This window comes from Typopeltis vanoorti, chromosome 1 (assembly GCF_054136105.1).
Source record: "Typopeltis vanoorti isolate ZY-2024b chromosome 1, IOZ_Tvanoo_1.0, whole genome shotgun sequence".
In the NCBI taxonomy this organism is placed as follows: domain Eukaryota; kingdom Metazoa; phylum Arthropoda; class Arachnida; order Uropygi; family Thelyphonidae; genus Typopeltis; species Typopeltis vanoorti.
Genome location: NC_143549.1, coordinates 114,923,142 through 114,949,432, shown reverse-complemented (window position 1 = coordinate 114,949,432; position 26,291 = coordinate 114,923,142). Strand labels below are relative to the sequence as shown.

The following is a 26,291-nucleotide window of genomic DNA, read 5'->3' as shown; positions in this document are numbered from 1 at the left end:
TTTCCATCAGCTGTTGAACTGACTAGGCCTTGTTCATAGAGACGTTTCCTTCAGGGAACTCCATAGAAACACTTCGGGAGCTATCAGACTTGAATAAGGTAATGACCAATTAACTGCAGATCCCGAAATTATTCTCTCGCCGAAAATGTGCTTTAGTAGTTATTTTCTGGCTCTAGGGGCTCTTCTTCTTTGCTGGTTTGTGAACATTTCCATGATTAGTTTCCCAATTATTCCTTAGAATAGCTGTAAAAATAAAATTTAAAAAATAGTAATCAAAAAGCTTTCTCCTTCCGGAATTATGGACCACCCTCTATTCATTTGAAAAGACAAAATATATCACAGTGCATGGGCTTCCTACCTTCAAGGACTGTTAAATCTAATATAGTTTACAACCAAGAATTCTCAGACATTCTTAAAATGCATCATTCTTTATTTATTCTTTTTAGAGGGGTCTTAAATACGACGCTTTCTCTCACATTAATGAGACATTTTGTAAGAGATAAAAAAGTAGTATTTCAAATGACAAAGATTTCGCCAAAATGTTTGCTTCCAAAATAGAATATCTGGCATCGTGAATAAATGCATTCTCCTTGCGCTTCTCAATAACAAACATTAGTCTCAAGTACGAGTATGATTGGTGTTCCAACTACAATTCACCTTTTCAATTCTGTCCTTAGGTCTTCCATTTTGAGAAATTCCTTCTGTTCTCAACACAGCGATTTACTTGTGCACTTTTTACCTTTCTCACCGTATCTTTACAACAACGCAACGGTCTCATCGGACCTTCATGACGACTTATTAGCATATGACTGTTGCTCTTATGCTGTTTTTTCTTGAATATATATCTTTGTTGGAAACGACACATTCTATGCAGAAACTCATTTCTGCAACATTTAGAATTAGTCCATATTTCTTGATCGTTGCCTAAATTTTAACCGTGAACAAAGCTGCTGTTTTCAATTTACTTGTCAACCTCACTGGTAACGTTGATTAACAGAATATATCATAATGTTGTTGTCATATTATTACACCCAATCTGCATGTTTACACCTCTTTGCGCGTTTCCTTCTTCTTCCTTATCCTCAAAAATCTGACAAACCAACTATACGAACACAGACAACACAGGCTTGCAAAATTAGAGTCATTAAAAGTTGTCTAGAAACTACTAACTGATTCTGATTTAGGTTTGTCCGCTGATTTAAAACGTATCTTCCATTTTTCTTTATCACGTAAGGATTTATCACAAAATGGATCTTAATATTACACTAAAATAGCTTTAAAACGCATTATATTAAGTAAAATAAAAGTATATAAAATTTTATTTGAAATGAAAGTATTGGAAAAAAATTTAATTAAAGTAATTAAACATTAATCTTTAGTACGTAATTTATATTTTGTTGTGGTCTCTTTTTCCTTCAAAGCTTCTTTTTCTGTGAAATTCTTTTCCAGGGTCGTCTCTGCGCAACATCCAGCAATAGTCCACCATCATGTTGACAATCCACCTGTCCTGATTTCTTTCCATCTCCTTGATGTCTTGGTGGAATCGCTCTCCTTGATCTTCGCTGAGTTCCCAGATTCACAGCTCACTTTTAAGCTCAAGGAGCATCCCAAATCCTTGAATTTCTGTAGCATGTCTTCAACAACCATTTTATAGTTAAGGCCTTGTGATTTCCTAAAAATTTGGTCACCACCTCTTTCAAAGCTTTCCATGCTTCTTTTTTCAACAGTTGCCATTTTTTGTTCAAACAGTTTATCCTTCATAAGATTCTTATGTCCAGAGCGATAAAAATACCTTATTTCAATTTTGCTGTAGATAATCCCGGAAATTTTGCACAGATGTATTTAAAACACTCTCCTTTTTAGACAACGCCTTGACAATCCGTGTTTTGAGGCTTAAGTGCTGTGAAGAATTCATGTTGGAGGTTTAATGGAATATTATCAGTACCAAGAAAGGATTAAAACTAATTTTAATGCTTCCAATATTTTGTCTCAGTCACAAAGACATCTTCAGGAATTACAAAAAAAAATTGTAACAACACACACAAATACAATACAGTGATAAGTAAAAACAAGTGAATGAAACTAAAGTCCTATCTAGGTGGTACGCCCTCTATGGGCGTAAAACCTAGATATCCTATACATCCCATGCAGGTGGCATAGGATGTAAATAGATATCTCTGATAATTAATGTTTCCCAAATTTTCGGAAGTTTTTGCAACCGTATTTGTTTAAATTAGGTTGATTCCTGAGTGCAGATGAAGATTCAAAAAAACAGTCTTTCTACTTTGAATTTACTATGGTGGTGCATGGTGTTTTTCTCCAAGGAGATCCTGTGGGTTGTATCCAAAACATGATCTTCAAGGCCAGATTGACCATAATCGTGATTGCAGATGTATGACATGTGTTCTTCTAACCGAATGGTTGCTGATCTGCCTGTCTGTCCGAAGTAAGCCACCTTACAGAAATAACGTACCCTATATACTCCAAGCACTGAGAGAGGAGGGAGCTCTCTTTGGTGGAACCGATAAGGGTAGTAAATTTACGGTAAGGCTTAAAGGCAGTATGGTGGTTGTTCTTTTTTAACGACATGGCTATTTTTTCTGATGTGCCATGGAACTAAGGTATGGTGATGGCATTTCTGTAGAGATGGTCGGGAATGGGGAAGGCATTTTTTTTTAATTCTATAATCACTGTAGTCATTGGAAAGGAAGATGCTGTGTAAGTGTTTGAGTTGCTCAAAGTCGGTTGAAAGGGCGGTTTAACTGGAACAAGGATTGTGGGCTCTATTGGTTAGAGTTTTAATAAGGCCATATAGTTGGGAGGGGTGGTGGTGGTGGTGGTAGGGGGAGTTTGTGAGTGTGTCTGCCTGTATGAGTAGGTTTTCTATACAGTATACAGAGAAATAAAGGTTACCATTAGTAAGGCGTGTTACTAAGAAGTTAGTAACACGTGCAAGGCGTGTTACTTGTCTAAGAAGGACAAGGGGAATGGATACTATACGATACCGTCCGTTACTGTTGCATAAATTAGAGAATATTGCATCGGATTATAAACTTTTGGCATGGATAACATGATGTCTGAGAGACAGATATAAAAACGTCGAATATGATGGATGTCAATTTGTAAGAGAAAAGGTAACCTGTGGTCTGCCTCAAGGATCAGTCATAGTTATATAGTTATTCAATCTGTACATCAATGATATTATGAAGGATTAGACAGGCAACATACAGCTATTTGCTGATGATGCAAAGATGGATAGGGCATTCAGGAATGCTGCTGCTGATGTGAAGAATTTGCTGCAGAATGATTGAAATAGGCTGGGATTTGGGTCATGTGGAAATCATTCGGATATCATTGCATGTGGATATCATTTCAATGTTAATAAATGTACGATTATGAACATTGGTGTGATTAGATATCCAATGTCTTATTATATTGGTGGGATCATGCTTGAAGAAGCTGATGAAGTTAGTGATCTTGGAGTTTTAGTAGACAGGAAGTTGAAGTTCAAGGGTCATGTAGCAAAAATTATAAATACCACTCAGAGAATAATTGAAATGCTGAAACGAAACTTGATATAAAGATCAGGAAATCATTTTGTATTTATAGAGTGAGGAGAATTTGTAGGCTGCAGACACTACAACACCATAACTTTTTCTTACAATAACTCAATAGCAGCAAACAGTAGAAAAAGAAGTGAATGATTGAAACTTTCAAACTTCTGAAAGAGTTATACAGAATTTCAGTAGATGGAATTTTTCTTTTTATGTAGGGCTGGGAAAGGACGCGAGGGCATCCATGGAAGTTGAGAATGAATGCTGTCAAGAAGAAATATTCCCTTTGGAAAAACGTTGTTTATATATTCTATTTCTCGAAACATACACAAGAAAGAAAACAAATGAGGCGGGTATTGTTTGTTTGATTTTTACCTGTTGGTTAATTTCAAAATCCGGGCACGCTGTGAAAAGGTGTGCAATTAATTTAGAAACAAAATAAACACACTGTTCTTCCAAGCTGACTTTTTTGGAGTCCATACGAATTAAATCCGATGATTGATTTTAACGTAATTTAGGAACTGAATGATAACTGCGATGATAATATATTTCAGTTGACAGTGTATTCATCTAGGTAACATGAGCTCATATAGAAACACTTAGATATCAACCATTTCTGGAGAGTGCGAATTACAACAGGCAGTTTCAGGATTTTCGAATAGTTTTTTTTTTGTTTCTCTGCAACAGTATATTGCTTCTTTCTGTTTTTTTCCCACATACTTAAAATTGAAAGACATTTTTCTAATCTTCCTGTGTACAATAATATCACTCATTGTTCTTATGTGAAGAAACGCTTAAAACTGAAATTTCAGTTTCCAATTTTTATTTTGCAGGTAACGTTAAATTCTTGAAAATAAAGTTAATATCGTTTGCAGCACTTTTTTTTGAAACACTTATTTTTAACAAATAGTAGGGCTAAAGATAATCTACAAAAATATCATTTATCCCCCTTAATTTAAAGCGTTTTGACAACAATTTCAATTTCGTTTTTATTATTTTAATTATGATTTATTTTGTACGTTTATTTAAAGGTTCCTTGGTATCACTGTGGAAATGGTGTTATTATCCACCTAGCTGATTGTCTGACAAAAGACTGCTCTGAGTTCGATTATTCTCGCAACCAGAGTTATATTTTCTGTTTTCTTGCAGTGTGCCCCATTTAGTAATCTCTCGCATAGGCAAGTAGGGTTGTTCTGCTGAAAACTGCATGTTTTAACTACATATTCTAATAAAATCGACCTATCCATTCATATTATTATAGACAGTAATACACGTGTTATAATTTAGGGTCAACAAAAAAGAGGCAGCTGTTTTCAATATTGCCACTTCTAAAAAAGCGTAAACTTTTAGATGGATTTCGCTTGCTACATTTAAATGCTTGAACAATGAAAACCTGTTCTTCAAAAAAAGTAGAGTTAAAGGACATCCACCTGCTTATATCGGGAATGAAAACATTTGTAGGATTTTATAGCACTTTTTATTATTATTATAATAATTGTTATTATTATTATTAGAGGGCGCTGTGTGGGCATACGAACGGACGCACGGTGATATCGCTGCTCCCGTTTTTTATAGTTTTAAAGTGGTTCCAACTCCTGTTATTAATTCGAAAGTGTTCCCAAGTAACTCTACCAGTCACGCCGTGATATAGTGATATACAATTCCCCGAAATCGGCTAAGAAGAAACCAAATTTTGAAGTGTTGAAAAGTGAACAGAGAGGACCGTGGTCAACAACGAGCGAAGAACAAAGGACGTCGCCATTTTCAATCACGCCATAACTGCTCAAGGGAAGAAAGGTGAATCATGAAGTGTCTAAAACGCAAGGAGGATTTATCGTCCGACCGAAATCAAATAGCCTGTACGAAATGCAGTACTATTCTACACTTAAAATGTGCCGGCTTTTCAGAAACAACCTGGCAACGTAAAACCAATGCAACACTCGAGGAATGGAAGTGTGTTATCTGAAGATGAACAAAGAAACGCATCAAAGGCAGCCACTTACGACACAGCCGATTATACCGGAGGCAAAATCAGACGACGAAATGAATAGACAACAAAATGCAGGTGAGCACTATAATTTCAACTCTTTAAATATACTAATAGAAAACTGTCTAGAGACTATAAAAGCCAGCTTAGTAGATCGTGTGCAAGAACTCTTCGACAAACAGAACGAACAAATAACAAAATAATTTAGCGAATATGAAGATTTTGTCAAACATAATAACTTAGCAGTGAGAGAAGTATTGCGAACGGTAAAAGACATCAAAATCAGCATTAACGCACTAAATGACAAGCAACACAATTTGATGAAAGAAACATCCGAACTCCATCAAGAACTTGTTTTTCTAAAACTACAATAAGAACGTTTAAATCAGCAACAACATAAAGAAGAACTTATCCTAAACGGTCTTCCTGAAACAGCACCTACAGAAAACCCCCTTATCTCTGAAGATAGCTATATCACCAGACAAGATTACATATCTCTTCTTGGGCTACTATTAAATATTTAGCTTCTCCGAGCATAATTCCATCATATGCAAAAGCTCTTTGATTTTCAAATCTTTGGTCTTCATTTCTGCTCAATACACCATGGCATATTAATATACTATTAACCATGCTTGAAGCTGTTTTAAGTCTTCACTGCTAATTTCTCATTAAGTATTTTTTTTTGCTATCAAAAACAGGACAATCTGGTGTATGAAATTCTTGTTTATCAGAGATTCAGTTGAATGTCCTTTTGAGAGATATTCTTATTTATACTTTTGTTCTTTGGTTTTGGTATTTTTATGGACTATGTTCTCTGAAACTAACCACCACCATTCTACAGTCTTCATTTACATGATTATAATAACTGTTGGTGAATATGTAATCTATGTTGAGCTATAAACCTAAGGAAACCACTTCTTACTTTCCTTTTTATTCCATCCCCTGTAGGAATCGCCTTCATTCTCTTCTACCTAAAGATTTCCAAGTTTTCAAAGAAAGAAGATGCTCTACCTGATAGCAAATAATCGTCAGTCTCTGGTCGTAAAGTTTAGTTAAATGCATCTTGAAAATATGCAAAAATAGTAGCTATTTTCTGTAACTAAGCAAAGAGTTTTCAGATACGTATCAAGAATGCTATCAAAATATTCACCCAAATTTTGAGCTAACAAAACAGAATGGAAGATTCCTTAATAATCTTGTTACAATTTTAACTTTGTTCCAAGATATTACAATCAAATTTTAATTTAGAATTACCTTTTATAAAATGCGTGATGAACATTTATATTTTGAGAGGAAATTCAATTGCAAATTACAAGCACACAATTGACAGTGTTCTATTTTATAAGAATTCATGTCCTGAAGCCCAATAATTTTGCTAGTTCCAATATTCCAATAATCGTATTGGTAATGAAAATCCTTAAGCCATACATCATACACGATTTTGTGTGCATTTTCGGCCTTATTCGACAAATGACTTGTTATCACATATACACTAGTCATTTTATAAGAGATAATAAATCTGTTTGCGAGCACAAATTTTGTGTCTTACCAAATTCTGTTTAGCACATGATTTGTTCTAGCGAACATCGGTATTGGTAACATGGCACATTTATTCTAGTATCAGAAAAATTTTAATTGAAATTTATGAATGTTAAATCTATAACTGCATATACTATTTTTTTCGATTAAGCCAGGTATGCAATTACCAGCACCTAAATGACGTTCTGTTGTAATCTCATAGGTTCTGTTTGTTGGAACTAAAAAAATAGAATTTTTTTATTTATATTTTTTTACTAAATTTGTTTTATTAAATAATTTACAAAACAAAACTTTCAATTTTTTGTAAAATTTAAATTGATTTAATGAGGGTACACTGTGAAAAATTTGTAAAACAATTCCAGATTCAATTTATTATTATTATTATTATTATTATTATTATTATTATTATTATTATTATTATTATTATTATTGTTCGCAACCATAAAAGAAGCAGAAATTCTCTCAGAAATACATCAAATCAAACCGAAAAGAGGCCCACGAATAGATGGCATTAGACCTAAAGATATAAAGCAACATGCAACTAGTTTAAGTCCAATCCTACTAAAACTAATAAATAAAATATTTAAAACAGGACAGATACCAAGTATGCTAAAGACCGCCATAATCACACCCATATACAAACAAGGAAAAAGAAATTTAATATGCAATTATAGACCCATAGCAACATTACCAATTATCAATCAAATTATGGAACGGATCATACTGAAGAAACTGACAGCATACACTGAGATCTTTCATATTATCCCCAAAACACAATATGGTTTTCAGAAAAATAATGGAACAACATCTCTTTTGGAAGACTTTACAGACGTAATTAATACCTCCTTAGACAAAAACAAAATTGCCATGGTAGTCTTTATAGATCTTACTAAAGCATTCGATAGACTTACACATCAAACCTTGTTAGAAAAGCTGAGGCATGTTGGAATAGACGGGCCTCTTCACAGGGTTTACAAACTATCTCCAAAATAGAAAGCATATCACACGCATCGGGTCAAACCGAGTCCCGATGCCACAGGTTGGTGGTAGCAGACAGCTCCCTGTGGCAATCTGGGAAGAGTGCCACAGGGAGCTGTACTCTTTCCAACTCTATTCAACATTTACACGCACGATATTAATCAATTACCACTCAAAGGTAAGATATTCCAATACGCAGACGATACAGCAATAATATCCATCCATAATAACGCAAGCATAGCCCAAAAAAATGTCAACATGACATAAATCCGATCATAGACTGGCTCACCAAAAACTCCATACACCTAAACTCAGAAACGACAAACTTAATGATAATCAGAAATCCACTGACTCGACCAGTTGATAACAAATATATAACCATCCAACATCCACTTTCCAACATAAAAAACACACAGAACAGCAAAACCACTACAATCACTCAGGTTGAAATAATACGATATCTTGGAATTTACTTCGATGCAGACATGAACTGGAATAGCCACATAAACCATCCACACAACAAACTCCACACAATAACTGGCAAACTCTACAAGTTAAAAGACATAGTTCCCAAACGCCTAAAAACACTAATATACAAAGCACTATGCCAAAATACACTAAGATACGCTATAACAACGTATGCTTTCTGTGCACCCCACAAATTAAATAGATTAATGTCGATACAGTACAAAATGACAAAACTGATCTTTTGGGAACAAAGAGAAAATCACGACTTTATAAACATTGCAATGTCAGAACACAAAATACTAATAGGATAACATTTATGGCACAATGCAGCCTTGCTAAAACATTATTTCGATGCCAGCTCAGGACAGCTAGAAATACATACCGTATAACAAGACCTCAGACTACTAATTATATCACATATAAATACAATAATCACTACGGAAAGGCCACGCGAAACTTTTACATCCAAGACATGATAAACAAATTACCTTTTGAATACAGAAACCTTTCAAACTACAGTAGCCTGAAAAGAGCTCTAAGGGAATTCTATGAACAAGAAACTCGCACCAAAATGCCAGACAAACTTAATGAAACACAATATATTCGTTCAGGCTTCCAGTTCAGCGACGCATCAAGACATTCCAAGTTATCATATGTGTGTGTGTGTGTGTGTATGCGTGGGGTGCGGATATTTCTCAATCAACGGCTGCAGTGGAAATGAAACCTACTAAACATAGGTTTGATTTTGTAACTTACGAACACAGCAAACAAACCAATAAATAATAACTAACTGGTTTCATCCTCAGGTAAGCTTACAAATAAGCTGAGAAATTACATCTCATCCGAGATTTTTAAAAAAAAAATCATCAGCATCATCATTTTTTATTGGTGAATCTGAATCTGTACTGAATCACAGAGAAATTGTAATATTGTGAAATTGTGAAAAATTGTAGTATGATTTCCTAAATTGTATTGTAAGCGTATTTGACAGATAATAAAGTGATATTTGACATTTGATATTATTAAGCTTTTTGAATAAGGAAATGTGAAACGTGAAGCTCATAAAACTTCCTGAAATGTGCTATGCGAATAGGTATTCACACCACTTGATTGACCATTTCCTTTACTTTAACGACTTTGAAAGAAAAAAAAAAAACGCTGCTTAATTAAATAAACGAAATTATATTTTATCCTTTCGTTCACAGTACCAGTTCTCTCCTGAAGTTCAATATCTTACAGGAATATTTTTTTTTCTTACAATGCCAAACGACACTGAGTAATTTTTAATATCTGATTAACACACGAAAGGCCACAAGACCTAAGCACATTAGTGCCATGTACGAGCAAGGGGAATAGAAGAGAGGAGGAGTCTTGTTTACATTTTTATCCAGAGAGTTAATGTGAATATTTCTTTCTTTATTTCACTCGCACCCATTAATCGTTGCAAACGTATAATGTAGTGGTAGATTATATATATATATATATATATATATATTGTTTGTAGGTATACAGAGCTATGCCTCACTTACCTTCCATATATTCTGTAATTTAATAACCATCTGTTGATTGACTACATGCATAATTCTTTATAAAAAATCACATTTTAATATGGATTTGGAACAAATCAATACTGTATTTACCTTTCTTGGTCGCGCACATGTAGCTTAATTTAACATCGCATGGAGCAGTCCACCATTTAAAAGTCGGTATAATTATCTCAACGCAATCACCATAGTTGTAAAAATTAACTTCTTCCCAATTGGTAAAGTCAACAGAACTATTGTCTTGCCAAGCAAATCTTCCTGTAAACCAGATAAAACCGTTTGTTATGAAATATGTTCTTAATGTACATTATACTGCAAATATAAATATTCTAAATTTTATGATACTCTGGATCAGTCCCATTAACATTGACATACACATTAAGGTGTGAAGATGTGGATGCAAAAAATAATAGTAGAATTGTTTAATAGTGGAAAAGGAAGTTTCTTAGAGTTCATAAACGTGCCGCGAGGTGACATGAAAGGAAGTTTATTATAAAAATAATTCATGAAACGGTCCTGACAAACCACATAGACTGATGTAAGTGGATAGGAAAGTAATGAAACGGATATGGCCTCATTCCATCGTGCATAAGTGAATATTCTCAATAATGAATTCAGATTATACACAGCTATAGGAAATGCTGCCGTAACATTATATTCTAAATTTAACAGTCCCGATTTTCGTGGAAGCATTGCTGTTGAAAACTGAAAAATACTGCGTACAATGTTCGATGACCACTTGCAAGATAAAATGCTGGTCTGGATAACATAATAGATTCTTGAAAAATGTGCCAGGAGTGACAAGCAATTTATCCACTCTTCGAAAAAACGAGTCTGGAGTAGAAGGCATCAGGAGAATTTTATTTATTACAATGTATGAAGATACTGTATTTTGGTGCTGGGATTTTTCTTCTCTCTCACGGCATTGTATGCACTGTAGACGTTACAGCTGAGCATTATCAAGATAACGAACCATTTATACTATTAAGCAGTCAAGAAACAAAACGTTCGACAAAGAACCCAACAGTCAACACTAAACGGAGTTATAATCCTGGTCAAGGTACATCCACCATTACTGGAAAAGGTGCAACGGTTTTACAGATAAATTAGACAAAAATCCCATCGTTAATGTATTATCATCTAGAAAAATGTCCGTGTTTCCCGGTAGGTTTTCGGTAGAAAATTCAACAGAAGAAATACCGTTAAATATTCAAATAACTAGTTTTAATCGCGAAGAAAGTTATTAAAGTATTTCTCTGAAATAGTCGATCTCCTTTGTCTTCAAGTAACGGTCGTCAATGGGAAGTTTGGAATTTTTGCTAGTGGCTGTGGTTTTCTCTAGAAATTGTCCCTAGGCATGCACAACCTATCAGGGATAATGAGATCTGCATAGTACATATGGGGAATTAACAATGGTAAGTCATCATCATCATCATCATCATGCGTATCAAGGATTTAGGCCTAGCATGGCCTGTTCCGGCCTTAGAAGTCATCGCTTAATCGTTTAAGACGACGTCCTGGGTTTCTTTTTCCTAATGGGTTGTACTTTAAGGCTTGTTTTGGTAATCTTTCTGTTTTCATTCTTTGAACGTGTTCCATCCATTTATGTTTATATTTTTTAATTTTTTCTATTACTGGTTCTTGGTTTAATTCTTTCATAATATCTTCGTTTCTTTTGTGATCAAATAGGGTATACTTTGCAGTTTTTCTCATAAACTTCATTTCTGCTGTTGTTAATCTTTGTTTGTCTTTTTGTTTTATTGTCCAGATTTCGCTTCCATACATTAAGACCGGTAAGGCTAATGTATTGTATACTTTTAGCATGGTTTGTTTTTGAACTAGGTTTGGTTTAAATATAGAGTTAATTACACCTGTTATTTTTAAATATTTTGCAATTTCTACGTTTATATCTTTTTCATTTTCATAAGTGATCATACATCCTATGTAGTTAAACGAATTCACCTGTTCTAAGATCTTGTTATCTATTAGTATTTTAGTTCTTGTTAGATTTTGTCCTTTAGGCCATAGGTTTTGATTTTTCCGTTTGATATTATCATACCATAATCTTTGGATAGCTCATTTAGATCTAAAATAACTTTCTATAAGTTAACTTCAGAATTTGTAATTATTATTTGGTCGTCGGCAAAGAGGGGAGTGTTTAAGTTAACTGTAGGAAAAAGTTTAATTCCTTGATGTAAATTTGTATTCCATTTTATTATTATTTCATTTAAGTAGATATTAAAAAGAATTGTTGAGAGGGGACATCCCTGTCGGACACCGTGGTTTATCTCTCTCGTATATGATAGCTCGTGATTTAATCTTATTTGTATTTGATTATTTTCATATATACTTGTGATAGTTTTTAGGATATTATTTGGTATTTGTCTTTCTTTTAATATGTTAAATAATATGTTTCTTTTAACTTTGTCAAATGCTTTTTCAAAGTCAATAAATGCAATATGTATTTCTAAAGTATATTCTCTTCTTTTCTCTATTATTAATTTTAGGCAAAAGGCCGGGTCAATATGTCAGGGGACTAGCCTGACGATGGAATAGTCAGTGGTAGGGCTGCTACCTTAAGGCTTCTGAACTAGGCTTCTTCCGAATTTAAACCAATAGGAGGAATAGGGTATATCGAAGGGGAAAAAGTAGATTATAGAAGAATTATAGTAAGATTTATAGAGAGGGCATAGTTGTAAGGCCAGAAATAAAAAGACCCAAAGGCCCTCGAGTACTCTAATAGCATAAGGGTCATAAAATAAGAAGAGTTGGGTGATAAGGCCTTATAGGAAAGATGAAAGTAAGTGGATCTTCCTCAAAGTAGAAGAAGGAAAGGATAGATCCAGCTAGGGTTCCATGGGAGTGCCGCTTCCCTTACAATCAAGATGATTGCCCCTTATGGCTCTGTTGGTCCACGAGTCCTTATTCGGTATATTCGGACCACCCCACCATATATATAAACACGCACGCACGCATGCGTATTCACACACACACACACACACACACACGGTGGGCACCCCCTATCCGCCACCCAGGGTACGTGCTCTCTAGGGGTTACAGGGTCTCCCGAAAGGTTAAGTGCTTTAGTCAATTTTCGGTATTGAGACGACATGTAACAGTTTTATAAAATAAACAATACAATCAAACAAATTTTGTAAGTTGGAGGAGTTATATCGTCATGGTTAAGAAAACGTACAAAAAACAAACTAGAAAAAATTAATTACACATAGCACATGCTATCGGCATTTCTCCAATAAGGACATATAAACATTTTTATTGTCCGTAAGGCAGTACAAATACTGATTTCCTTTAATAAGCAGGAGTAATCTCACAGTGAGCGATGAAACTGTTCTTCCATCTAAGGATAATTAAAAACATGCATGCCTACGGCGGGATTTGAACCCGCTTCCTTTTGGTTGGAGGTAGGTGAACAGTGAATTTTCTAAACTGCTGACTTTTATGGGAGGTTTTAAAGAACATAAGAACTTCGATATCTTATTACATTGGAAAAAAGCTCGTTGATTTTGTACTCAGGAATTAACTTTGCAACTTTGTCTGCAACATTCTTAATATTGGGTATCATGATTGCATTGTTGAAATATTTGCATTTCTACGGATTTCAATTTGAATTTGAAATTCAAACACATTTGAATTTAATTTCAGTAATGTGACTGCATTTTTGAGGTCTATGAAGAATTTTTTAATCATCTTGTGTTGGTACAAATTGACTGCCATTTAACGCAATTCTTCATTCCTTCTGTTTCTCGTACTAGAAATATCGTAATGTTTTAACACTTTCATTGCCAAGCTGAAAATTGGAATTTCGTGTGGTGGCCAAATTTTTTTTTATTTTTTTATTTAGTTAGCGACGTCCAGGCGATAACGCGTGATCGGCCGCCCGGTGAGAACTCGCATCACGCGATATCGCGTGATTGGCAATGAAAGTGTTAATCATATCTATCCTTGTAATGGATTATAATATGTAACTGTGTGTAAAATCTTCCAATTTAGGTACATTTTTCTGAAAAGAAAATACTGAAAACATCAATATTTTTCTTTTTTTTTTACTTTGAGAAGAATATCAAGAAATGGTAATTTTCTGTGATCTTCTAGTTCAAATGTTATAATTTTGTTTGTGTGTAAAATATTCACATAATCTTTAGATTGATTTAAGTCTATGTTTTTCCCAACTAAACAACGAAAATGTCATCAATATAACGCAAAAAAATTTTGGTTTTTGCTAATAATTATTGCTCTCTTCATTTCAAATTTTTCCATAAAGAACTTGGTTAGGACTGGAGAAATCCATAGCAAATTATTTTGTTCCTTCAAAAGATCACAAAAAAAAAGACCGTTCTTTGATATTATTCTCGAAGTAAAAAAAAAAATAAAAGATAGATCTTTTCACTATAAAAAATCTACCTGAACTGGATTTATATGCCACCTCATTCCATTATGCATTGCTAAAGAGATAGGAATGATGAAACAGATAGATAAGAGATAAAGCATTTCCTGCACGTGATACAAAAGGAATGACGAATTGAGCTACATGAGGCATACTCTCATTCTCAATTTTTACGAACCCAAGACGATTAATGAAATACTTAATACACCACCGACAGCTCCTTTACTTGAACCAGATTTTTTAATACAATGACGTTACCCTACATTTAGAATGTTAAAAGATTGCAATCTTGCATTCTGATTATAAAGTTAAAGTGGCTTTTTTGCCGATGTATAAGATCTTGAGGTTTTTACACTTCCAAAACCACCACATCTTTCTTGAACAAACAAGAAATTTATAAAACAGACTGCTTTTGTCGTCTTAAGTCGCATTCGCATGACATAATGTTTCGCATGACTTAACGTTTTTCAACATTTTCAAATGTGGAAAAAAGAAGCCAACACAAATCAGGATTATACTTTCATGCAAGAAACACAGACTATCAAGTAGTTGGGCAAGAAACAGAACTGTCACATAATAATCATAATTGTGTTACAAGAAACTTCTAAGAAGCCTCAGAAATGCTTCAAATCTTCACAAAACAAAACAAAAAATTAATGATACACGAAGTTTGATCTGGGTTAATCAAAAATCTAACAACCAGGGATATGGCAATTTCTTGATACATAGCGTACAGTAGCAACTATAATTTTCCGACACATGTAGAGCAATTAGTACAATGCCTTTATGATCATTCGCTTCCATGCACTAACTGTAAAGTTCTGATAACATCTGTTATGAGTAATTAATTTTTCAGTCTATTTTATATACGTTATGGTGCCCATTATTATATAATTGCGACAAATTAGGACATTTGTTAGTTTATAATGTTATTTTATTAAAAATATCTGGTATAAGTTAAGAAACATGTGGTCTCAATACCGAAATTCAAACTGCTGCAGAACTGCTAAACCACAGCAACATTTGCATTCAAGTGTTAGGGTGAGTTACAAATACTGTTGTGGATGTTGTTCATCAGAATTTCCACCCTCTTGCAAATCCGTCAAAACGCGTGCAGCAGCTAACCAACATCCTCTCACAGTTCAAACAAAATCCAAACCCACAAAACAAATTGATCTCCTTCGTTTATCATTTCCACCGCCGGTATCTGGAACAGTCTTCGACCACATGTTTCCCAAGGAATGCAACACATAGCTGTATGTCAATCAACTGTAACAGATGCTATAAGTTGACCGACATTCGTGCATTAGTTCTCCATTTATAATAATCATTTTATTGTTGTTCTTTACTAAGAAATGGCCTCAATTGGATGATTTATGATTGTTTTTCTCAATATATATTTCAAAATCCTATTGCAATAACTGTAACTCTCTTCTAATAATTGCTTTCTTACCTTTATAAAAAAATTTAATGCTGTTAAGAAAACAGATATAAAATTTTAATTTCAATTTCTTCGGTTCATGGAATACTTGTCTTCACAAATAGCTCTTCGACTGGAACAGTGGTTCCAGACGAATATGTAAATTTCGCTTTAAACTGATTACACCATGAAAGGATTTGTGTTCTTCTGCAGTCTATTTTAATTTCCCAAAGGAGCACGTTTATCCCTGAAGTAGCATGTTGAACATTACTATTATTGATAAATCTCTTTACATCGCACGTAAAGTGAAAAGCTTCAAAATAGGCGAGTATCATATAACGGACAGCACATAGTCTCTTCCGAATCAGTTAGTTAAAAAAAAAACGTAAAATCTGAATGACTCACCTAAGTAAGCAGAAAAGAATAATGGAAGGAAAGAAAAATATTATTAAATCTTATTCCCCTGTACCTTAACCCTACGGTATAAATTAATCCAGTTTTATAGATACTAAAATGCAATCTTTGGAATCTTCAGTATTACCCAAGGAAGAAAAACGAATAGCTTTTCAACAATAAACAAAAAAAGAAATTCCCTTGCTCTTCACGGAAAAGTCAGATTGATTTAACTTTATAAGCAATACAATATATATAGAAATAAATAAAATCTAATTAAATAAATAATTCCGAAATTACATTTTAAAGTAATCCATATTTTGTATTTGTTTTTTATAGATGTGTAACATTACAATGTAAGGTTTAAAACTCGAATAGTGAAGACGTATTTTGCGAAAAATAATTTTGACAATGAGGTTTATTTAACTTCTTCTTCTTCTTTTTTATCCTCTTTCCACCTACTGAAGAATATAGGCCTCTCCCTTAAATTTAATTCCGTCTGTCATTAACCAATGTCCACCATCTAATGGTGAACATTGCTAAAGATAGAAGGAAGTTTGTAGATCATCCCTCCATAATGTTCTTTGCCGACGTTTATTTCTGTTTTCTTCTCTTGATATACACTCAGTACTTAATTTTATCCAACCTTTGGCGAACAATCTACTAGAATGGCAAGCTCATCTCTATTTACATGCTTTACAACAATTCACACTATCTTCTACTCCAGTCATCTCTCAACTCTAACGTTTGTTATTCTATTCCATGAATATGGAGCATCCTTCTCTGCAAGACACTGAGCAACACGCAACCTGTGTTCCTGATTTTATTTGCTACCCATGTTTCAATTCCATTGGTACACAATGGAATAATGTATATAATAAATACCTTTCTTTTACAAATTATCTCCTAATAGACAATATTTCTACATCTAAAATGCTACCTTTATTTTTGAGATTCTTCTACTTCTTTTTTATCTTTTTTTTTTCTTTAAAACGTATGTACCTGATTAAATCTATCAATTTAGTGCCTTTCAAAAAACAAAAAATATTAAAAGTATTTTAGGTTTTGGTTTAGTTCACTATTTTGTTTGAGTGCTGCATGTTTTAAGTGTCCTATTTGTCTCTCTGATGTTTATTAATAGTGTTGGGCGTTTCCAACATTGCAAACAAGTGGATATTCGTAGTATTTGATTGCTTTTGCGAAGCTGTAAAATGTATACATCTCCAAGAAAGTTCAAATATATGAGTCCTTCAAAAATGTATAGATATTTTAACAAATTTTAATACATTATGCTACCATCAACACGTGAGCGATAGGACAGTCGAATAAAAGGGCCGAGGCACGATTGTCGTTGGAGGAACGCAAGACTAATTTGAGTTCTTCCCCCACCCCAGAGTCTCCTTATTTAACACCCTTGAACTTCTACCAATTGGGGGATTCTAAAAGATGTAGTGTATTGTACAAAACCAGCTACATTGGCGACCATTCGGAAAGAAATTGAAACGGTATGCGCAACAATCCCACTGGACACTTTGGCCAGCGTTGCCCAAGCAGTAGTTCGCTGTGATAATAAGTGTCTGGACGCTAATAGTAACCACTTTGTGCACCTCGTGTAATTGTAGAAGTCAAAGGTAACTTGTATTCATCCCTATCGTCTGAAGCAATTGAATGGATTATCATTTGCTGAATTGCGCATGTTTTGAGACTCTGTATGTACTGTTTCTCAGCACATATCCATAATTCAAAGACAAATTGCCAATGAGTGCGGTGTTGGTTTGGCTTCGGCCAATGCGATTTTGAACAGGTTTAGGGAGATAGGTTCCTTTTTTCCTGAAAGAAAAGAAAAACATGTGCGAAAAAGAAAACTTCACTTACTCAAGATCCTTTACAAGATAGAAAATGCAACAAGAATCCAAGATTGTCTCCTGTGGACTTGGTAGCTAGTGGTAATGTTTCTGATATTACAGTCCGTCGAAGATTGTCGGACGCAGGATGGTCAGTCCACAGACTAAATAAGAAACAGCTGTTGACGAAGGCAATGCTATAGGTAAAGCAGGCTCCAGTTGGAAAAAGGGTGCAAAGTTTGGAATGTTGAGCAGTCGAAAAAGAACATATTCTCAGATGAGAGCCATTTCTTTGCCAACGAGACCGAATACCTTATAATTGCAAATCAGCGGCTGAGAAGACTTCTCCCACCCACCTTCAAAAAATTACCAGCACCCAACTAAAAAGGTGTTTTACATGCGATGGCCTAGGACACTTCTACCTGTTGAAGGTATGATGAAAAGTGACCAATACATAAAAATACTGAAGAGAAAAATGATCCTAGAGATCTAGAAAAGCAAAGAACTCATCTTACACCGAGATCTCGTTGCACGCCACACTTCAAAAAAATAAAAACGTTCCTCAAAAATCACAACATCCAATTGCCTCGGTTACAGATACCTCTCCTAATATTAACCCAATAAAAAATTTGTGAACCATAATGAAAAGGAGACTTGGAAAATTAAATTTTGATAGAAAGGAAAACTTAATGCAGTCCATTATAAAAGTTTGGTTTCTAGATGCAGAAATATGAAACGTGTTCTGCATTTGTAAAGTCCATGCATTAGTGAATTAATGAATCTTTAGTCAATGGGTGTACATACGTATAATGTGCATCGTATAATGAAAAGAAATGCACATCGTATAAATTGCATCCTTCTTCAAGAATGATATTGAGAAGGTTTTAGCATGAGCCGTACTGCTATTTGCTGATGAAGCAAAGATAGGAAAGGAGGTTAGGAGCGCTGCTGATATGCGGTACTTGCAGAATAATTTGAAAATACATGTCATTTCAACGTTAATAAATCTAAGGTGTGAACTTTGGTGAGATTAAATATTTGCTGTCATATTATACTGGTGGCATTATGGTTGAAGGCCCTAATCAGACTAGGGATCTTGGAGATTTAGGAGAAACGAAGTTAAAGTTCAAGGATCATATAGCAAAAATTATAAATACAACTCAGAGAATAATGGCAATACTGAAACGAATCTTGACATGTAAACATAAGGAAGTCATTTTGCATCTTTACAAGGCCTTGATAAGGCCTCACTTGAACTACTGTGCGCAGACTAGCCGTCTGGGTTTTCGTGGTGGTTGTGGTGATTCTGATACAGTATAAGTGAAAAATTAATACCAGTATTGTAGAATACTGATTAGGAAGACAGATGGAGAATTTCTAGCAAACAGCAGACACTAGCAAACAGGAGAAAGCAGGGTGATATTATTGTGACTTGAAAAGTTCTCAGTGGGTCATACAGAATTCTTTTCATGGAAGTTCTGCTGCTTGAAGTTGAAAATCACCACGAGCAATGTTTGTGTACAACTTGAAGGTTAAAACTTCTTCTTGATTAAATAAACAGGAGAGGATTGGAATACTGTGGCATGGACGGTGTTGAATCACGAAATCGACTCTTCTAATAAACGTGTATTATCGGAGACCACCAAGTGAACTTTATTTTTTAGAGTGCATTTCCACCATCTCTTCAGTCTCTCTTAAGGCACTGTTGTTTATATTATAGTTACTTTTAGTCTATACGTTGTCCTAAGTATGCAGATATCATTAATGATATTGAGATCTTCATTGAAGTTGCAGATTGGAAATATATGTTTACCTTTTAAAGATTTCTTTTATATATGCTTATTATTTGAATGTTAGCCTTAAAACTAGAATAGAGAAGAATTGGTTGGCAAAAAATTATTCCCACAAAGAAGTTTATTTAAATTATTCTCTGATAAATTTGTATTTGTTCCTTTTCACTGAATTTATGTTGTCAGGACAGCTCCAAGTGCCTGCGGCCCTCTGACAGCTGACTTCACCATTTAAAAGAGAGCATCATAAATGATAAATAGCTAAGGCTGAGCAAAAACTAAATCGTTGAAGATTAGCAGATCTAGAGGCATGGAATGTTATCTTCAAAGGAAAAGGTCAGAGAGATTTTTGGAGGTAGACAATGTTGTGGATCTGAATGCAATTGCCACTTTTACATCATGATACTTAATCTGGTATGAATGGCAACTTGCATTTTCAAGAGATATTTCCTACTTTAACAGTGCGTCTATCTTAAGAATGGAAGCGATGACCTTTGATGTGAGTACTTGAACTGAAATCCAAAACTCGGATGCTAGGAATTTTAAGGTTTTTTACAACTTAAGTTACGTGGCACCGTATACTGAAGGCTCGTTGTAGTTAGTTTCGTAATTTTATTGCGACTTCATTTCTTAGGTACGTTGAAACATCTTGCAGTTAATATTAACTGGCACGATTCTGAAATTTCATGACTGCTTCAATTTATTTTAATTGATGTGAAGCATCTTTAGGCGCTGTGACGCCCTTAAGTTTCTATACGAAGTAAATTCGCAGTATGTATTACACACTTCGGGTGACGGAAATAACTATGTCATGCCACTTTTCCATATTCGGCAGCGACCGCTCGTACCGGATTCCATCCGGTGATGTTTCATCGTGAAATGATTAGCTGGTGTCATGGCTTTTGGTGACAACTTGATTGCTACTAGACAGAAGAGAAATTTTATCAACGTGTAACAATTTTTCTTCGTTGTTCTGGATAAAAGAAAAACTAACGTTCTAAATTGTGAACGAAACTAGTAAAAGATAAAATAAATAAAACAACATTTTAGCATCCTGCAGCAAAAACGTCGAAATGCAAAATGCAAAATTGCTCGGATAATTGCCTTTAAACCAAAGAATATTGAAACATCAGCTACAGAACCTAAACGAGAATGCGAAAACGTGCAAAAATGTGATGAAAAAAAATTTCTTTTCAGATTCTACATTTACATTTCACAGAGTTGTTGAACACAAAATACCATGTTAGCTCATTACTGACCGAAGCATGTATATTATTATTATTATTATTATTATTATTATTATTATTATTATTATTATTATAACACTGGCACCTATAATAGGATGCACCTTACTGTGGACTCCATGTACAGTGGTTCTGTAATCATATATATATATAAAGTAGACACCAACAGCTACTTTATTTAAGAAGGAGAATAGTATCACATTATGAAGTTACAATATAGGTAAGTACTTTTTAAGTTTTCTTTTTATATCTTTTAATGCTTCAATTTGTTCATTCCCTAGAAATGAACAATTGAATTCCCTAGAAAAGAACAAGAGCTCTTCCAATTCGTCAGGACCGTTATAACAATCTAAGCAACTAAAGTAATGCCTAGGAGCGGACTTAGAAGGAGGAAAATTGTATTGAAACCATTGAAAAAACTTTTTGAATTGTTGCAATACACATTTTTATCCTAGCAACGTCCTGCATCCATGTCTTTCATTTTGATAACTAAACCAGTTTTACTTCTAACAAAAGTAATTTTTTATCAACAGTCCAACAACTTGACCATCGCTTGTGTCAGTCATTCCTTTCTCTTGGATGCTGTTTCAAAGACGAAAACAGTCTCTGACACAGCTCTTGTAATTAACTCTTCACTCATTTTATCAATTGGACAGAACAGCATACCGCATATTTGCAAAGGAAAGTTGTATTGTTTTCCTAAAATGCAGTACTGCTTGAGGCGTGTTTTGCAGCCTGGCTTGAACATGTTATTATATATAAACATGAATGTAATTTAAACTTCCGAACATAGTTATGGAAAATATGTTATCAATAGGCGTATTGAAAAATGTAAATTCGTAAAAATGAAAATTAAGTAAATTCATTGGAATATTAGGTAAACTTGTAGAAATTACTGAAAATTACAAATTGTAAATGTACAGCATCTGTACATTTAAAATATATACTTTTGAGATGTGGTGTTACAGACGGCTGTTGAGGATATCATACACTGAAAGGCATACAAATGAATGAGTGTTAGAAAAGATTAGTAGAACTTTAAGGCTCCTTAAGGATATTGACAGAAGAAAGTTAAAATATTTTGGACACATAGAAAGGATGGAAAGAGGACTTCTCAGAACAGTAATAGAAGGTAAAGTTCCTGGAAAAAGAGGCAGGGGTAAACCATCAATGAGATGGATGGATGGCGTGTGAGGAGTGACTGATCTTCAGAGAGTTGAGGCTGCCAGAAGGCCAAACAATAGGACTACATGGCGAGGCCTAGTGTGGAACATCATCGAGCATCGGAGTGACCATACGGCATCTGTAGATGCCCAGTGAACACAGACAGACAGACAGACAGCATCCGTATGTTACACGTCAATGCCTAACAGAGTTGCCGGTACACTGTTGTTTTTCATACCGTCCCAAAAAATGTACTGGCTATAACATTGATGAATTTACTCGAAAGTTATTTATTTACACTTTATTTCTAAATCAAGAGTGACAAGTTTCATGAATGATCTTTCTAATTCACACTAACATACCCATCTTTGAACTCTTGCGCTAATGTTGCACTAACCATTTTCCCTGGAAAAATATTCTATTCAAATATGTTAAACAGAGATCAGGAATGCAGTTTTAAGGTAGTGGGTAGAGTGATAAAGCTTTTCCCATTCCGAAATGCGGAGTGATAAATCAGGATTTGTAACTTTTTAGCAGTGATTAGTTAGATGGGTTAATTTTAGATGGAACCTGGTCTTCTATAATCTCGCGTTCTCTAAGTCGATTACAAATATTCTTAGTAATACTCCTACGTTGCTTCTTCATTGTCTGTCTCTTGGCACCTGACTGCTCTCTATTGCCAGCATATGCCACTTTGTATTGCTTATAGTTCAATGTTCAATAGTAAAACAATGTCTAATTCCCGAATATCTTTCATGTTTTTGCGACCTCAATAACGCGTTAATACCATCATACTGGAATTCTTCCATTGCCTATAGTTCAATACGTCTCACTGATGACAACAACAAGCTATTTAGAGGACAAGAATATTAGCAGGTTTAACTAAGGTATGCACGCATAAGCTACATCGTCAAAACATAACCTGACAATAACTAGTCTTTAACTAGTAAATAATTGTCAAAAGTAATTATGGATGCATGTGTTAGACGAATTTGCTGCGATATTATCACTATAACAGGATCTCATAAAATTTACTCCAAATTTAAATTTGATATTCAAATTTAATCGCATGCATCCTATTATGATTAATGTTTCAATGTTCTAAGCGAAAAGCTTCTAACAATTTCCATGATGTTTTACTTAGGCAAACGTATATTTCTAAAGCATAAACAGTTAAATATCAACGCCGCTTTTGCTTCCACTGCGATTACTCTCACAATAGAGGGTAACAGAAACAAAACTAGGAGTTTAGTAGATCGCTTTTGTTAGTGCTATAAGCTTTGGAATATACAGTATGATAATTACTGACCACAAATGATAAAACTTGACAAATGTAATGAGAATGGTTTACCGAAGGCAACACTGGAAACATGGAAACACTCACCGCCAAAGCATAATTCACTAAATAATTTTACTGAATCGTCTGCACTGAATCTTCTACAAGCCCAGCGCATTATTTCTAACTATATTTCAAAAAAATGTCAAGTTTGTCAGAAATACTGACATGGGCATTAATGTTTTGTAAATGTCTTTAGGTTCGATTTGAACTGTCATGCCAGGTGCGTGACCACCATCCTGATTACTAGAAAGAGAAACAGCTCTTATATATTTATTATATATATATAATATTATGTTATAAAAATAATAAAAATAAAATGAAATAAAATAAACTAGCTTAAGCAACGTGTGAAAATACAGTCGGCGGTGTAGTAGGTTTATCACCCTTATTGGGTGGAAGCATGAATAGAAAAGTTCACAATCTTACATATCTATGATGCAATGTTTTATTTATCCGAAGAAAGGATTACTAGAACCTTTTAAGAAACTCATTAACTAGAATATACTTACCATAGTTTCTTCTTAATCCAATCCATGTACCACTTCTCGCTTTAGTAACATACCTTCCCAGAACTTCAATTTCCTTTTTAGAGTGGATGCTGGCAAGTGTTCCTCCTTTAAAACCATTTAGAGAGAGAGAAATATATTTTATCTACTAGTTAATGATAGGATTCATATGCATTTTGATACTACAAGTAAGTTTGATGGTAAAGTTAGTTAACGGTAATATCAAAACGTTAATGAAATCACATTAAGCATAAAAATAGAGAAAGTTACAAATTTATCATTATCTCATAGCTAATAATTGTCTTGTAGGTTTCGCTTATATTAGTGCACGATAAAAAGCAAACATAACGGGTCCAGAGCAGAATTCATGACTTTAAGTAGTGCAACACTAAAGCAACTCCAACCATAAACGTTAAACGCTTTGGTTACCTAGAGAGTTTTTAAGTTTCAAATATTTCTTTATGATATAGGCATCAATTTATAAAATTCTCTATTTCTATTACTTTTAAACATCAAGTTTACGCATTTATGCTCTTTCTTCAACTATCAACTAAACAATTTAAGGACTGACTATTCGTTATTATTGTTATTATTATAAGATAACTGGCAATATTTGTCTTAATATGTTCTTAGTAACAATTACAGTTGTTATTTTGACTCTTTTATAAAGCTTATGAAAATTATAAGTATTGCAATCACAATAAAGTAGCTACAAGTAGAAAGCCAGTTCCGTGAGAACTTGTTTTTGTCATCATCCTCAGTTTGTTTCCGACTATATTAAGCTTACAATATACTTCAAATTCTTCTAATTCATCATTTACTTCTCGATATTTCTTATGCTATTTAATCTTTCTAAATATACAAGTAGCGACGGCTGTAACAAATAAAGGTTAATGTTTGTAAGCGCTTAATTTTTAGTTCATGTCTTTCTTGCTTTATCATATAATATTTTAAATTTGCAAAATGTTCAGTTGCCCTTTGGTCCGATAGTTCTAAGTTCAAAACCATTCTAAGACACAAAAAATTTTACGATCTTTCTAATGAAGGAAAATAGCCAATTTAAAACTGTGTCAACATTCTTCTTGCAAATCGACAAGCGAATCAATGCAATCGATAAGTATATGATATTACGATAAAGAGTCAAGAGGCTGTATGTGATATTATTATATTGCAGATAAAATTAACAGGTGTGTCATATATCAATTATATTTATATCTACCATTCTGTTCATATATAGATAGAACGATCGCCTATCCAAAGGCCTTCGGGTTTTATATTCCCTTTTCAAATTTCAAAGGTGATGCTTGTAAATAGGTAATTATGCTAGATTAATTAGGTTAAATAATTGTTGGAATGCCTTACATGAAATAATCGGAACGCCTTACATGAAAAGAGAAAGCATTATCATTGAGGAAAATAGTAAGGATTTGTTCTCATGCGTGCATTGTATTAGCATAAATCTGTCCTTAATAAATTAGAAATACAGTATAAGTATCTCCACAAACTTACCTCTTTGAGAGCATTTTATTCTGGCGATATCCCACTTAGCCATCCTACTTTCGAAGTAATAGCAATTTTTGCCCCCGAAATCCATCCAGTCATTATAGTCAGATGGACATTCAATATCTTCTTGTTCTGGCGACAAAGTCACTATGGGTTCCTCTAAAAATACAAAAGTAATAAAAACTGTTAACTCGTAAAATTTATGAATTGATTTCAGAGCTGAATTGCTGAAGAAAAAATCTTCAGCTATTCAACTCTGAAATTGAATTTTTAGTGAAAGCTTCTTACTACAGCAAGTACAAATTAAATCCCATTTTGTTTAAACAGCAGCGGCAAAAATACTGAGAGCTATGTGATAATGTTATAGAGCGATTTACATACTCTTCACACTTCAAAAATAAAAACCAGTGTTATATAATAAAAGGGAGAGAACGTACTGCATATTATTAATCACATGGCCCCTCTGATTCATTTTCGTATCCACTATCGTGGATACGAAATCCTTCAGTTAGAAAACTAGCTTGGACAAATATTTGGTAGTTTATAACGAAAGCCAAACAAGATATCAAAATTAAGAAGTGAGGGACTCTACTCATATTGAGGAGCAATGTTG

General features: G+C 34.0%; 1 protein-coding gene across 2 annotated transcripts in view; it reads right to left on the bottom strand.

Annotated features, from left to right (window-relative positions):
• LOC150110330 (macrophage mannose receptor 1-like) overlaps positions 1-26,291 on the bottom strand; it is a 123,913-nt gene that overhangs the window by 8,340 nt on the left and 89,282 nt on the right. For both annotated transcript variants that reach the window (XM_090392943.1, XM_090392939.1), the window contains 3 exons: positions 25,685-25,837; positions 24,179-24,283; positions 10,167-10,328 (listed from right to left, as the gene is read on the bottom strand). In XM_090392943.1, coding sequence (XP_090249069.1) covers positions 10,167-10,328; positions 24,179-24,283; positions 25,685-25,837 — 420 coding nt within the window. The remainder of the gene's footprint in view (positions 1-10,166; positions 10,329-24,178; positions 24,284-25,684; positions 25,838-26,291) is intronic.